The 14,350-nt window shown below is 42.6% G+C and overlaps 1 protein-coding gene across 3 annotated transcripts in view; it reads left to right on the plus strand.

Moving 5' to 3' along the window:
* The first annotated feature begins 4,346 nt into the window (after positions 1-4,346).
* Ddx58 (DExD/H-box helicase 58) overlaps positions 4,347-14,350 on the plus strand; it is a 52,425-nt gene continuing 42,421 nt past the window's right edge. For 2 of the 3 annotated variants that reach the window (XM_040737580.1, XM_040737582.1), the window contains exon 1: positions 4,347-4,481. In XM_040737580.1, coding sequence (XP_040593514.1) covers positions 4,479-4,481 — 3 coding nt within the window. In that variant the 5' untranslated portion in view covers positions 4,347-4,478. 3 annotated transcript variants of the gene reach the window in all.

Below are 14,350 nucleotides of genomic sequence, written 5' to 3' on the forward strand. Positions count from 1 at the left end.
GCACAGAAAGCTGGTATGAAATAGGAATATCACATGATGTAGACTTTGATGTAAGGCCTTTGAAAATGGTATTATGAAGCATAACTTATGTTGGAACCAGGTAAGAGTCCAAAATGTGAAAGTGTCTAATAACAGTTTGTACGAATAAAGCATGTCTGAAGATCAGGTCAGAGCTAGCCACTAGCCAATCATAGTGGTCTGGAGGCCTGCATGGACAGACAGGAAGTGAGATAGCGGGGGAGAGAAAGGAATATAGGCAGGAGGAAACAGGAACTCAGTCTCTTTTCCGCTGGGAAGCTCGTGAGCTAAAGGTGGCTTTGACTTGCTCCTTCTCTCTGATCTCTCATCATTCTCCCCTGTATCTGACTCTGGGCTTTTATTATTAAGACCTATTAGAACTCGAAACTCATGTTACACAAACTAATCCAACAAAGGGACATGTGAAGAACAGTAATCATAGTTGGAGACTTTTGACATCTTTTTCTCTGTATTTGATAGAGCCAGGAGACGGTATGTTAAGACTATAGCATGTGTGGGCTACATTATCAACAAGGTGGGTTTAACTGACATGGAACACAGCCCTGTGGAATACCTGTCCTTTCTTTGTATTCATGTTTATGTTGTGCAGGTGCATTTTTGTGCTTACGCACATGGTAGGTGTCACTCTCAGGACATCATCTCATGTCCCCTGAGACAGAGTCTCTCATCTCTGCCTTGGAGACTGCCAATCAGGATAGATGAGATGAGCTCAACAGAGAGCCCCAGGAATCCTCTGCCTCAGCCTCCTCAATGCTGTGCTTACAGGCATATGCTGCCACTCTTGGCATTTTTTTTTTATGTGGATTCTGGGTATTGAATTCAGATCCTCATGCTTGTGTGACAAGCACTTTACCTACTGAGCCATCTCCCCAAACCCCAGTTCTTTTAAACTTAAGTTCCTCTGGAACGTATTTCAAAATAGCCCATATGCCCACACCCTAAACAAGTTTCATTAAATTTCAAAAAGCTAAAATATTGCAGTGTATATGACCACAACAGATTAAAATCAGAAGTCAATAGCTCTGAGATATTTAGGAAATTCCCAGCATACTTATTTAGAAGTCAAGAAGAATTCACAAGGACACTAGGAACTATTGCAAATGGAATGCCATGGAAATAACACCAAGGTTTATGGAATGTTGTAGATTCCCATTTGAAAATAGGAAACAAAATGACTCGCCTGCTTTTATACAGGGACAACTGTATAAAATAATACAGAATCCTATTTTAAGAATCTAGTACAAGCCAGGCGTTGGTGGCACACGCCTTTAATCCCAGCACTCGGGATGCAGAGGCAGGCGGATCTCTGTGAGTTCGAGGCCAGCCTGGTCTACAGAGCGAGTTCTAGGACAGCCTCCAAAGCCACAGAGAAACCCTGTCTCAAAAAAAAAAAAAAAAATCTAGTACAAGGGCTGGAGAGATGGTTCAGAGGTTAAGAGCACTGGCCGCTCTTCCAGCGGTCCTGAGTTCAATTCCCAGCAACCACATGGTGGCTCACAACCATCTGTAATGGCCTGCAAGTATGTAGGCAAACACTGTATACATAATACACAAATAAATCTTAAAAAAAAAAAGAATCTAGTGTAAGCAGGGTGGTGGTGGCACATGCCTTTAATTCCAGCAGAGGCAGAGGCAGGCAAATCTTAGAGTCTGAGACCAGCCTGGCTTCACAGAGAAACCCAGTCTTGAAAAAAAAAAAAAAAAAAAGCAGCAGCAGAAGCTAGTGCAAGAGTGGTAAATAGGCAGAGGCAGGTGGATCTCTCTGAGTTCAAGGTCAGCTTAGTCTACAGAGCGAGTTCCAGGACAGCCTCCAAAACAATACAGAGAAACCCTGTCTCGGAAAACCAACAACAACAGCAATAAATAAATAAAAATAAAGAGTGGTAAATAGCTGGGTGTTGGTGGCACAGGCCTTTAATCCCAGCACTCGGGAGGCAGAGGCAGGCACATCTGTGAGTTCGAGGCCAGCCTGGTCTACAGAGCAAGTTCCAGGACAGACTCCAAAGCAAAACAGAGAAACCCTGTCTACAAAAACAAGACAACAAAAAAGAACACCTACTTGGCTCCCTGTGATTAGCTGAGCTTGTCTCCTGTTTCCTAGGCCCCTTTTCTGGTTCTTCGAGTTGCTCCAGTCTAATACATTCTCATTTATTTATTTTACCACTGAAAAAAAACCATAATTTACTAAAATTGATCCAAGGTGAAGTTTAAAAAATATGAATAGCCTTATATGCAATAAAGAAATTGAATCTAAACAAATGTGATTCCCAGCCCATATTGTCTTTTTGGTGAATTCTGTTGATACTTATGGGGAAAAAAGGTTACTGGTACAGACTCTTAGGATACTAACACAAAAAGTGTTACAAGAAAATTGCAGACCAATATCCTTTATGAACACAGACAAATAAAAAAAATAACCAACTATGAAAATACTAGTGAATTGAATACAGAAGTATATATAAAAGATGATTTGTCATCAGAAGAGATTTATTCCAGGACCTCTAGGTCTATTAACTTTTACAAGTCAATCAATGGCACAAGTACATTGGCACAAATTTGTAATCCTATCCTTCTAGAGGCAGAGGCAGGAGTTCAAAAGTCATCCTAGATTACATAGCAAGTTCCAGACCATTTTAGGTTACATAGAACCTGTCTCAAGCAAAACAAAATCAATCAATAAAATTTGGAATGTTAACAAAATATATGATCACCTCAATAGATGGGGAAAAAGACAGTTGAAAAAAATTTACTCATTCATGCTACAGAAAAAAAAATTAAAAACTAGAAATAGCTGGGCAGTGGTGTCACATGCATTTAATCCCATTATTTGGGAGGCAGATGTTTGAGACCAGCCTGGTTTACAAGAGCTAGTTCCAGGACAGCCTCCAAAGCCACAGAGAAACCCTGTCTCAAAACAACAACAAAAAACAAGAAAGAAAAGAAAATGTCATGAGTCTGACAGGGAGCATCTGTCATAGTTTATGTCAACTTGACAGAAACCTAGACTTTGAAATGAGGGTGCCTCAACTGAGAATGGCCTCTGAAACACCATTATCCCTAGGCAGGTTGACCTGGGCTATAAGAAGGGTACTCTGAGCAATCCGGCACAAACAAGCCAGCGAATTGCATTCCTCCATGGCTTCTGCTTCAGTTCCAGCCTCCAGGTTTCTAAGGCCTTGAGTTCCTGACTTGGCTTCCCCTGATGATGGACTTGAAAATAGGAAACCAAATAAACACTCTTAGTCAGTGTTTTATCACAGCACCAAAAAAACAAATTATACCCACATCTCTGATCATTTCCAACTGTGATTAGTGATAAACTTTGTCTATTCTCATCAGTTTTTCTATTAGAGTCCTCAGGGCGGTTTAAGGAAATAAAAAGCATGAAGACTGGGAAAACTATAAGGAATGGAAATTGATAAAAGTCATAATGTCACCGGGTGGCACAGGCCCTTAATCTTAACACTTGGGAGACAGAGGCAGATGAGTCTCTGAGTTGGAGGCCAGCCTGATCTACAGAGCAAGTTCCAGGACAGCCAGAGTTACAAGAAACCCTGTTTTGGAAAAGTTAAATAAATAAATAGATAGATAAATAAATAGTCATAAAGCCATGGAAGAAAGAAGACTCTGATAATTATATTTTATTAATATAAATGTGATACTCATGAAAAAACTCCTTTAAGAAAATTAAAGTGGTAAGTTGCAAACAGGAATATGATATTTGGATATATATAATTTTTGTGTTCAATACACACATGTAAAAGATGGTATAATAGCTAAACAAATGCAGGTATGTGTCCAGAATCATTAATTATGTGGAAAAATAACACTACAATCAGTTTGCTACAAAGAAAGAAAGAAAGCCATCTGTACGCAGCAGGTGCATGTCAGCTTTACTTCTTGAATTAATTCTATGAGTGGGGGTGCAAACTGGTATGGTCACTTTGGAAAAGAGGTGATAGTTTCCTAATAAAGTTAAAGCAGAGATTTCTGCAGGACCCGGATGCTCTGTCGGAACAGGTAACCGTGTCTCCATTTTTCGAAATTCATTGAACTGTACACTTCAGCTGTGCGTACTTTATAATATAACCGCACCACTCCAAAAGCAGCCGGCAAACTTCAAGGCAGATGCGGTTGGGTCCCTCCTGGCCGGAGGCTCCCTGGTGCAGAAACGAAACTGAATCCCCGCCCCCAGCGCCGGGAGGGCAGTTTCGATTTCCTCTCTCTAGCCCTGGTGGCTTGTTGCTCTGGGTGTCTTCTTGGAAAGTCCCCGCTGCGCTCTTCTCTGGGGGCTCCTGGGGGGCCAGGGCGCTCATCGATCGTGGGGAGCCACAGAATGACAGCTGAACAGCGGCAGAATCTGCAAGCATTCGGAGACTATGTCAAGAAGACTCTGGACCCCACCTACATCCTCAGCTACATGAGTCCCTGGCTCCAGGATGGTGAGTGGTCCCAGATGCCGCTGGCTCTCAGGCTTTCCATGTTGGTGTAGAAGAAAAAGAACCTCTCTGGCCAAAACCAAATGGGGTCCCTTTTTTTTTTTCTGCTTTCTTTAGGCCAAATTTGGGTAACTAACCTAGAAACACCGGGTTTGTGCCAGATCCCCACGGCATATTAGGCTGGACAGCCTCTGGGTTTGAGGGCAGGGACAGAGTTCCCGCAAAGTGTATAGTAACTTGTGTAAGGATGTCACTTTTTTTTTTTAACTTTCAAGGGAAATCGTCTGTTCCTTTTATTTATAGCCTCACAGACTGCTGTGTGATTCCCGTTATCAGGGCATGAGAGATTGAGAATAACGCCCCCCCCCCCCGTAGATTGCTGCACAGAGCTAAGTGGAGGTGACAGGCACAAAGGATGTTGTTGACCCGTGGAGGTTAACGTTCCCCAGACTCCACGTGTTTAGGGTTTTGTACAGTTGTTCTCATCTAGCTTTTGAGACTAGATTGAGACGCTTTGTAGACATACTGGGTGATTCCACTCCAGATGAGTACACAGAGACTTCGTCTGAGCGGTGATGGGAGGTGGTGCTTGAAGGTCCGCATGACAAAGAACATCTGACAGTTACTTTTCATTTTACAAGTGCCTTGTTGTCAGGCCGGGCATTGGTGGCGCACGCCTTTAATCCCAGCACTCGGGAGGCAGAGGCAGGCGGATCTCTGTGAGTTCTAGGCCAGCCTGGTCTACAAAGTGAGTTCCAGGACAGCCTCCAAAGCCACAGAGAAACCCTGTCTCGAAAAACCAAAAAAAAAAAAACCAAAAAACAAAAAACAAAAAAAAACAAGTGCCTTGTTGTCTTCCCTGGTGTTGGATCCGTGATGGGAACTGCAGATTAATTCCTGGGCTTCTTTGCTGTGCAACCAGGTGGAAAAGACCACCTAGGGTCCTGCTAGAGAGTAGAAAAAGACACTCTAATGACTGGGGTAGTTGAAGACAGGAAACCCACCCAAGACGTCTCTTAGCATACAAGGTGGTGCGATTTCTATTCCTTTAATCTTTCATTAGTGATTTACATTCACATACAAAGCAATGAGGTTCGTTATGGCATTTTCATAATTCCTGTCATTACTCTTTGTTCTCATTTATTCCCCTCTTTTCTTGCTTTTGCATTCCTTTTTTACCTGTTCCTCCATCTGAATGGTTTCCTTCCCTCCCTCCCAGATTGGCCCCCCCCCTTCTGCTTTAGGACATGCATTCCATCACTCTCCCTTCCCCCATCTAAGATATCTTCCTCTCCTCAGCATGCCTGTTTCAGTTTCATGAATTTTAGGATTTATTTTCTAGTTCTGTGAAGACGATGTGTAGATTGAGTATTTTGTTTGTTTGGTTGGTTTTTTTGGTTTTTCGAGACAGGGTTTCTCTGCATTGTTTTGGAGGCTGTCCTGGAACTCGCTCTGTAGACCAGGCTGGTCTCGAACTCTCAGAGATCCGCCTGCCTCTGCCTCCCGAGTGCTGGGATTGAAGGCGTGCGCCACCACCGCCCAGCTGAGATTGTTTTAAAGTGTGGATTATGTTGAAGTTGTAGGTTGCTCTTACTACTATAGCCATTTGCATAGTATTAATTCTACCTGTCTTGGGAGATTGTCCCATCTCCTACAGTCTTCATGAAGTTCTTTCTTGGGTGTCTTGAAAGTTTGCCTTGTAGTGGTCTTTCACCTCTTTGGTTAGAGTTTGTTGTTTGTTTGAAGCTGTGTGAATAGGACTCCCTCCTTTCCCCATTTCCTTCTTGGCAAGGTTGTTATTGGTATGTATGAAAGCTGCTGGTTTCTCCCTGCTCATCGTTTATCTTGTCATTGCTACTCTGCTGAAGGTTTTTATGAGGGCTCAGGGTTTTCTGGTGGAGTCTGTGGGGGTCTTTATAAGAGCATATTGTCTGAAAATAGAGATAGATAATTTGACTTCTTCCTTTCCTAATTGTGTCAGTTTTATTTATGTCTCTTGTATTACTGTTTTTCCTCTAAGTGCTGTATTGAATAATAGAAGGACCAGGCACCCTTGTCTCATTCCAGATTTTAGAGGAAATGCTCTCAGTTTCCCCTATTTAGAATAACGTTGTCAGTAGGTTTGCTGTTATCAATGAAGAAAACAAAAAAGTCATAAGGAAGCACAAAAGACCCCAAACAGCCAAGGCCATCATTGACGGACGGATGGAAGATGCACCCCAGTCAGGTTGACTGTCTATCAAGGAAACAAGGAGCAACAGATGCGGACAAGGATGTGGAGGAAAAGGATCCCTTTTCACTGCTGTTGAGTATATAAACTTGTGTAGCTGCTACAGAAATCACAAAGAAACAAGCAAACAAACCAACCTGGAAATAGAACTACTGTATGGCACAGCTGTGCACTGCTCTTGGACATTTTCTCAAAGAGTTCAAAATCCACAGAGAGGCTTATTCAGTGTTTCTTTAGAATAAGCTCTGGGGTTGGGGGAAAGGTTTTTTTATTATGCAGATGAGAGAGCAAGCAGAGTTATCTGGAAGAGTGCACAGCAGGCAGAAAAGACACAGGCTGGTCAGGCCATGAGTACTGTTTTGGAGAAGAGAAAATAGCAGGGAGAAGTAAGAGAAGAGAATGGGGGGGTGAATGAGGGGGCAACCTCGGGGGAGACACCTGATAACTCACAATGACTGGGAAACAACAGACTAAAATCAATGGATGGATGGATGAATGGATGGATGGATGAAACTTCATTAAAGAGTTTGGAGTAACTTAAATCTGTATTCCTGCGCCACTCAGAATAGCACCAGAATAAACTGTCTCATTCTCTTTAAGATGAAAGCAATTGTTTTGTTTTGTTCTTTTGCTTCTTCTGTCTTGAAATTTGCATTGAAGTAGTTTTTCAACTCTGGTTAGGGTTTGTTGCTTGTTTGAGGCTACTGTGAATAGTAACCCCCTTTTCTGATTTCATTTTTTATGTCAAGTTTGTGAAAGGCATGTCAGAAAACTACTTGTTTGTATGTTCATCAGAAAATTTCCCTTCTTTCCTCCCTTCCTCCATCCCTCCTTTCCTTCTTCCATTTACTAATCTTATTTTACTATCAGAGTGATGCTAGCTTTGTAGACAGTGTTGCTGATGTTACTTCCCTCTATTCTATGGAACATGCTGAAGAATCTTGATGTTAGCTTTTCTTTAAAGGTTTGGTGGAATTCAGCAGCGAATCAATCTAATTCTAGGCTTTTCTTTGTTACTTGTCATGGATCTGCTTATATCCTCTTCATTAAATTTTGATAAGCTGTGTCTAGGAATTTGTCAATTCCTAGATTTTTTAAATTTTAAATTAGGAACAAGCTTGTTTTACATGTCAATACCAGTTCCCTCTCCCTCCCATCCTCAATGCTCCCCACCAACCCCCCCATGCCATCTCCCTTCTGCTCCCCAGAGAAGGTGAGGTCTTCCATGGGGGATGATCAAAGTCTGTCACATCATTTGGGGCAGGGCCTAGGCTCTCCCCTGTGTGTCTAGGCTGAGAGAGTAACCCTCTATGGGGAATGGGCTCCCAAAGTCCATTTGTATACTTTTGTATACTAGGGTTTCTGATCTACCAGAGGCCCATAGATTGCTGAGGCCTCCTCACTGACAACCACTTCCAGGGGGCCTGGTTCAATACTATGCTGGTTCCCCAGCTGTCAGTCTGGGATCTATGAGCTTACCCCTTGTTCAGGTCAGCTGTTTCCGTGGGTTTCCTCAGTCTGGTCTTGACCCCTTTGCTAATCACTCCTCCCTGTCTACAACTGGATTCCAGGAGTTTGGCTCAGTGCTTAGCTGTGGGTCTCTGCTTCCATCAGCTAATGCATGAAGGCTCTAGGATGACATTTAAGGTAGTCATATTCTCATTATAGGGGAAGGGCATTTAAGGTGGCCTCTCCACTATTGCTTAGATTCTTAGTTGGGGTCATCCTTGTAGATCTCTGGACATTTCCCTAGTGCCAGATTTCTCCTTAAACCTATAATGGCTCCCTCTATTAAGGTATCTCTGTTCTTGTTCTCCTCTATTCTTCCCCTAACTGAGTCTCTCAACCTTCCTGCTCCCTCATGTCCTCCTCCCCCCTCCTCTTCTCCCCTTCTCTTTCTCCTAACTCCCCCTCCCCCATGCTCCAGATTTGCTCAAAAGATCTTGCCCTTTTCTCCTTCTCCAGGGGACCTTGTATGTCTCTCTTAGGGTCCTCCTTGTTTCCTAGTTTAGTCAATTTCTTTTAGTTTAAGTACAAATTTTCAAGTACCTCCTAATGATTATGTGCATTTGATTGGACTCTGTGGTAACTCCTCCCCTGTTTTTCTATCTTTTTTAATGTGGGTCTTTTTTTTTTTTGTTAGTTTAGCTAGAAGTTTTAAAGTAATAATTTGGATTAAAAGGTAAATCAGCAAAGAGTTGTGGGAAATAATAATAAATGCATGTGGAATTCCTTGCCTCAGAAGTGAGGAGGAGGAAGACATACCACTTTATGTTGATAGTTTTAAAATGCTGTGCAGAGGTTAAGGGTAAAGATCCACAAATATAAAGATGATTATACTGGTCCCATTCTCTAGGAAGGGAGAAAAACACATTTAATAACTTAAAGTAACCAGGGAACAGAAGATAAAAGTATAAAACAAGATGACGCAAGGAAGGCTTGTGTTACGTGTGGGTTACAGTCAAGCATGTCTTTAGAGAAGCTAAAAGGTGTCCATAGGCAGAATTAGGGTCTTCCTGAGGCCTGCTGTGGTGGTTTGAATAAGGATGGCCCCTTAAGTATGGTTAGTGCAAGCCAGGCTGTGGTGGCCCGTGCCTTTAATCCCAGCACTCATAGGCAGAGGCAGGCGGATCTCTGTACCAGGCCAGCCTGGTCTACAAGAGCCAGTGCCAGGACAGGCTCCAAAGCTACAGAGAAACCTTATGGGGGGAGAGAGGACCAAAAAACCGATTCGCCATCAGGGAGTGACACTATTTGAAAGGATTAGAAGTGTTAAGAGGTGGGTCTGGTTGGTGGAAGTGTGTCACTGGGGATGGACTTGAGGTTTAAAAGCCCAAGCTCCCCCCATCTCTCTCAGTCACTCATTTTCTTAGCCTGTAGGCCAGGGTGCAGCCACTGCTCCAATATCATTTGTGCCACCTTCGCTCCACCATGATGATAGATGGAACCTCTGAAACTGTAAGCAAGTCCCCAGTAAAAGGCTTTCTTTCGTAAGAGCTGCCTTGGTCATAGTGTCTCTTCATAGCAATAGAACAGTGACTAACACAACCATCTAAGTTAAAAAAAATCAAAAATAAAAATGAGATGGAGACATATCAAGTAAATGTAGGTGAGGAAGCTAGTGACCAAATTTTAATACTAAAACATATTGCAGAAACACAAAGCTTAAGATTTAAAGGACAGCCCACAGAATGGGAAAAGATCTATACTAACCCTACTTCTGACAGAGGGCTGATTTCCAAAATATACAAAGAACTCAAGAAGCTAGTCACCAAAACATCAAATAATCCGGTTAAAAAGTGTGGTACAGAACTCAATAGAGAATTCTTAGTAGAGGAATAAAAAACGACTGAAAAACACTTTAAAAAAAGTGCTCAACATCCTTAGCCATCAGGCAAATGCAAATCAAAACAACTCTGAGATACCATCTTGCTCCTGTCTGGCTGACTAAAATCAAAAGCACCAATGACAGTTTATGCTGGAGAGGATATGGAGAAATGGAGAAAGGGGAACATTCCTACACTACTGGTGGGAATGCATGCAAACTTGTATAGCCACTTTGGAAATCAGTATGGAGATTCCTCAGGAAAGGGAATCAGTCTACCTCAAGACCCAGCAATTCCACTCTTAGGCATATACCCAAAAGATGCTCATATGTACAAGGACGTCTGTTCCACTAGGTTCATAGCAGCATTATTTGTAATAGTCAGAACCTGGAAGCAACCTAAATACTCCTCAACTGAAGAATGGATATAGAAAATGTGGTACATTTACACAATGGAGTAATATTTAACAGGAAAAAACAATGGAATCTTGAAATTTGCAGGCTAATGGATGGCAGTAGAAGAAACCATCCTGAGTGAGGTAACCCAGTCACAAAAAGACAAACATGATATGTACTCACTCATATATAGATTTTAGACATAGAGCAAAGGATTACCAGCCTACAATCCACACTGCCAGAGAAGCTAGGAAACAAGGAGGACCCTAAGACAGACATACGTGGTTCCCCGGAGAAGGGAAAAGGGACAAGGTCTCCTGAGAGAATTGGGAGCATGGGGGACAGGAGCCGGAGTTAGGAGAAAGAGAAGGGGAGAAGAGGAGGGGGGAGGAGACATGAGGGAGCAGGAAGGTTGAGCTGGGGGAAGAATAGAGGAGAACAAGAAAAGAGATACCATAATAGAGGGAGCCATTATAGGTTTAAAGAGAAATCTGGCACTAGGGAAATGTCCAGAGATCTACAAGGATGACCCCAACTAAGAATCTAAGCAATAGTGGAGAGGCTACCTTAAATGCCCTTCCCCTATAATAAGATTGATGACTACCTTAAATGCCATCTTAGAGCCTTCATCCAGTAGCTAATAGAAGCAGAAGCAGAGACCCACAGCTAAGCACTGAGCCAAATTCCTGGAATCCAATTGTAGAGAGGGAGGAGTGATGAGCAAAGGGGTCAAGACCAGACTGAGGAAACCCACAGAAACAGCTGACCTGAGCAAGTGGGAACTCATGGACCTCAGACTGATATCTGGGAAACCAGCATAGGACCAACGGAGGCCCACTGAATGTGGTGTCAGTTAGGAGGCCTGTCAGTCTATGGGGCCTCTGATAATGGATCAGTATTTATCCCTAGTATACGAATGAGCTTTGGGAGCCCACTCCACATAGCGGGATACTCTCTCAGCCTAGATACATGTGGGAGGTTCTAGGCCCTGCTTCAAATTAGACTTTGATGATCCCCCATGGAAGGCCTCACCTTCCCTGGGGAGCAGAAAGGGAATGGGATGGGGAGTTTGTAGGGGGCATGAGAGGATAGGAGGGAGAGGGAACTGGGATTGATATGTAAAACAAGATTGCTCCTAATTTTAAAAAGAGAGAAAAAAAAAAAAGATTTCAAAGAATAGTTAATTCACAATACAGCTTTTTTTTTTTTTTTTTTTTTTTTTTTTGCTTTTGGTTTGGGGTATCTTTCAAGACATGGTTTCTTGGTGTAGTCCTGGTTGTCCTGAAATGTACTCTGTAGACCTGAGTCAGACTAGGCTGGCTTCTAACTCAGAGATCCACCTGCCTCTCTCTCCTGAGTTCTGGTAACAAAGGTGTATGCCACCAGCACCTGGCTCACAATGAAGCTTTGTTGGATAGTAAATGTAACAGGATATCTTTTCTTATCTTTTGTTTTGTTTTTGTTTTTCAGACAGGGTTTCTCTGTGGCTTTGGAGGCTGTCCTGGAACTCGCTCTTGTAGACCAGGCTGGTCTTGAGCTCACAGAGATCTACCTGCCTCTGCCTCTGGAGTGCTGGGATTAAAGGCGTGTGCCACTACCACCCCGCAAAATTATATAATTTCAAAGCATCATACTTTGGGACCACAAGATGACCTCCTAGGCAAAGGCACTTCTTGCCAAGCCTGACCACCTGAGTTTGATCCCAAAGACACCCACATGGTAGAAGGAGAGAACCAACTGTTGCAAGTTGGCCTCTCTGCACATCTGCCATGCCATACGCATGCAACACACACACACTCACATACACACACACACACTGACACACACACACACTCAAAGAAGCAAATAAAGAAATAAAGAGTAATAACAGAACAGTACATTTACATAACTCTTAACCAAAAGAAAATCAAAATGTTGCTAGCCACTTTTAAAGTAAAGCTACCAATCAACTCACACACTACATGTTTAAAATATCACCTAAGCTTCCAAGCAGGGAAAATTGCAGCTTAAGTGTATTAATTGGCAATTCAAAACAATGAAATTAAGGAATTAGTGAAATTGACTATTAGAAAGCAATGCAAACAAAACACAATAGCAATGAGAAACAGTAATAGCCAGAAAGTCCCAAAGAAAGCAAATCACCTTTAATCCCAGCACTTGGGAGGCAGAGGCAGGTGGATCTCTGTGAGTTCAAGAGGCCAGCCTGGTCTACAGTGAGAGTTCCAGGAAAGCCTCCAAAACAATACAGAGAAACCCTGTCTTGAAAAACCATAAAAAAAAAAAAAAAGCAAATCAGCTAAAATGAAAAAAAAAAAGTCTGGTAAGAACTGGAACTAATAGAGTTCCTCCAGTTTTACTGCAAAAAGATGCATGTTTTCATATTCCAGAATAAGCAGTTAGAAATGAAACCTTTTCCTAAGATGCAAAGGAGTCTTAGAAATTGAGTTTAAAAAAAATGAGTCAACAACCGTTTCACAGAAGAGAGTGTGGGATGTGCAGAGGGGATTTAGCTTAAAAAGGGGCTGGAGAGATGACCCGGCAGTAGGGAGAATGTACTGCTCTTGCGGGGACCTGACTGCATTTCCTAGAACTCAAATCAGGCTGCCTATAACTCCAGTTCCAGAGGATCCAACACTATCCTCATTTGCACATACCCCCCCCACACTAAATATACACGTAATTGTTAAACACAAGCTTTAAGAATACCATAAGCTGGGCAGTGGTGGTGCTCGCCTGTAGTCCCTGCACTTGGGAGGCAGAGGCAGGAGGAGTGAGTTCCAGGACAGCCAGGACAAAAACAAGCACACAAACAAAAAAGTGATTAAAAAAAAAGAGGAAACAAATTATTAAAAACAACTGAATTTGGATCGCTTTTGTCTCTGCTTTGCAAAGATTATTAGGGTCCAGCAAACTTTGGGTTATAATGGGGAATATTCATTTATGCATTGTGATAAAGGCCAGATTAGGATGCAATTCTGAACATGTGTTAGATCTCCCAAGTTAGTTCATAATTATACTACAGTCATGATAAAAGGACTTGACATTGGCCAAGTGGTGGTGGCACACAGGAGGCAGAGGCAGGCAGATCTCTGAGTTCTAGGACAGCCTGGTCTACAGAGTGAGTTCTAGGTCAGCCAGGGCTGACAGAAAAACCCTGTCTCGATAAAACAAACAAATGCATGCCAAAAAGCAAACAAACAAACAAAAATCTTGTGGTAAGTTAAAAAGATATGTGGAAGACTGTATAATTTTTTTTTTCGAGACAGGGTTTCTCTGTATTGTTCTGGAGGCTGTCCTGGAACTCGCTCTATAGACCAGGCTGGCCTGGAACCCACCGAGATCTGCCTGCCTCTGCCTCCTGAGTGCTGGGATTAAAGGTGTGTGTCACCAACGTCCGGCCGACTGCATAATTTTTTAAAACTCTGGTTGTTAGAGATACATTGGAGGTTTTTTCATCTCTATGTATTGAAGGGATTCTGGTCAGCCCGTGTGTAATGACATGACATGACTCTGGCAGGCATTGCCCTCCCCCCCCATTCCCTCTGCCTTCTTAAAAACAAAACAAAACAAAAACAAAAACAAAAAAACCTTTAGATTACATTCCTGAAGCTAGTCACCAAGGTCTATTTCCTTATTTGGTCACTTCCTCCTTCTGAGGCTGACCACCAAGGTCCAGTTATCAAAGTACTGAAGTTCAGCTATCAGAAGCCCCTTTCGGCTTACCTAATTAGCATGCCCAATTAAAATTAAACACCTCATCTTAGCATTGGTGTTTCCCTTTTACCTTTATAAACCATTTTCCTATGGGCCACATCTGTTTCCTCCTACCCAGAGGCCGTCCTTCATCCTCTGTGGCCACACCCTTTCACATCCCTTATCCTTATCTCTGGTCCTCTGACTCTTGTCCCTGCCCTCTGTTTC

This window comes from Mesocricetus auratus, unplaced genomic scaffold, assembly GCF_017639785.1.
Source record: "Mesocricetus auratus isolate SY011 unplaced genomic scaffold, BCM_Maur_2.0 Super-Scaffold_6730, whole genome shotgun sequence".
Taxonomy (NCBI): Eukaryota; Metazoa; Chordata; class Mammalia; order Rodentia; family Cricetidae; genus Mesocricetus; species Mesocricetus auratus.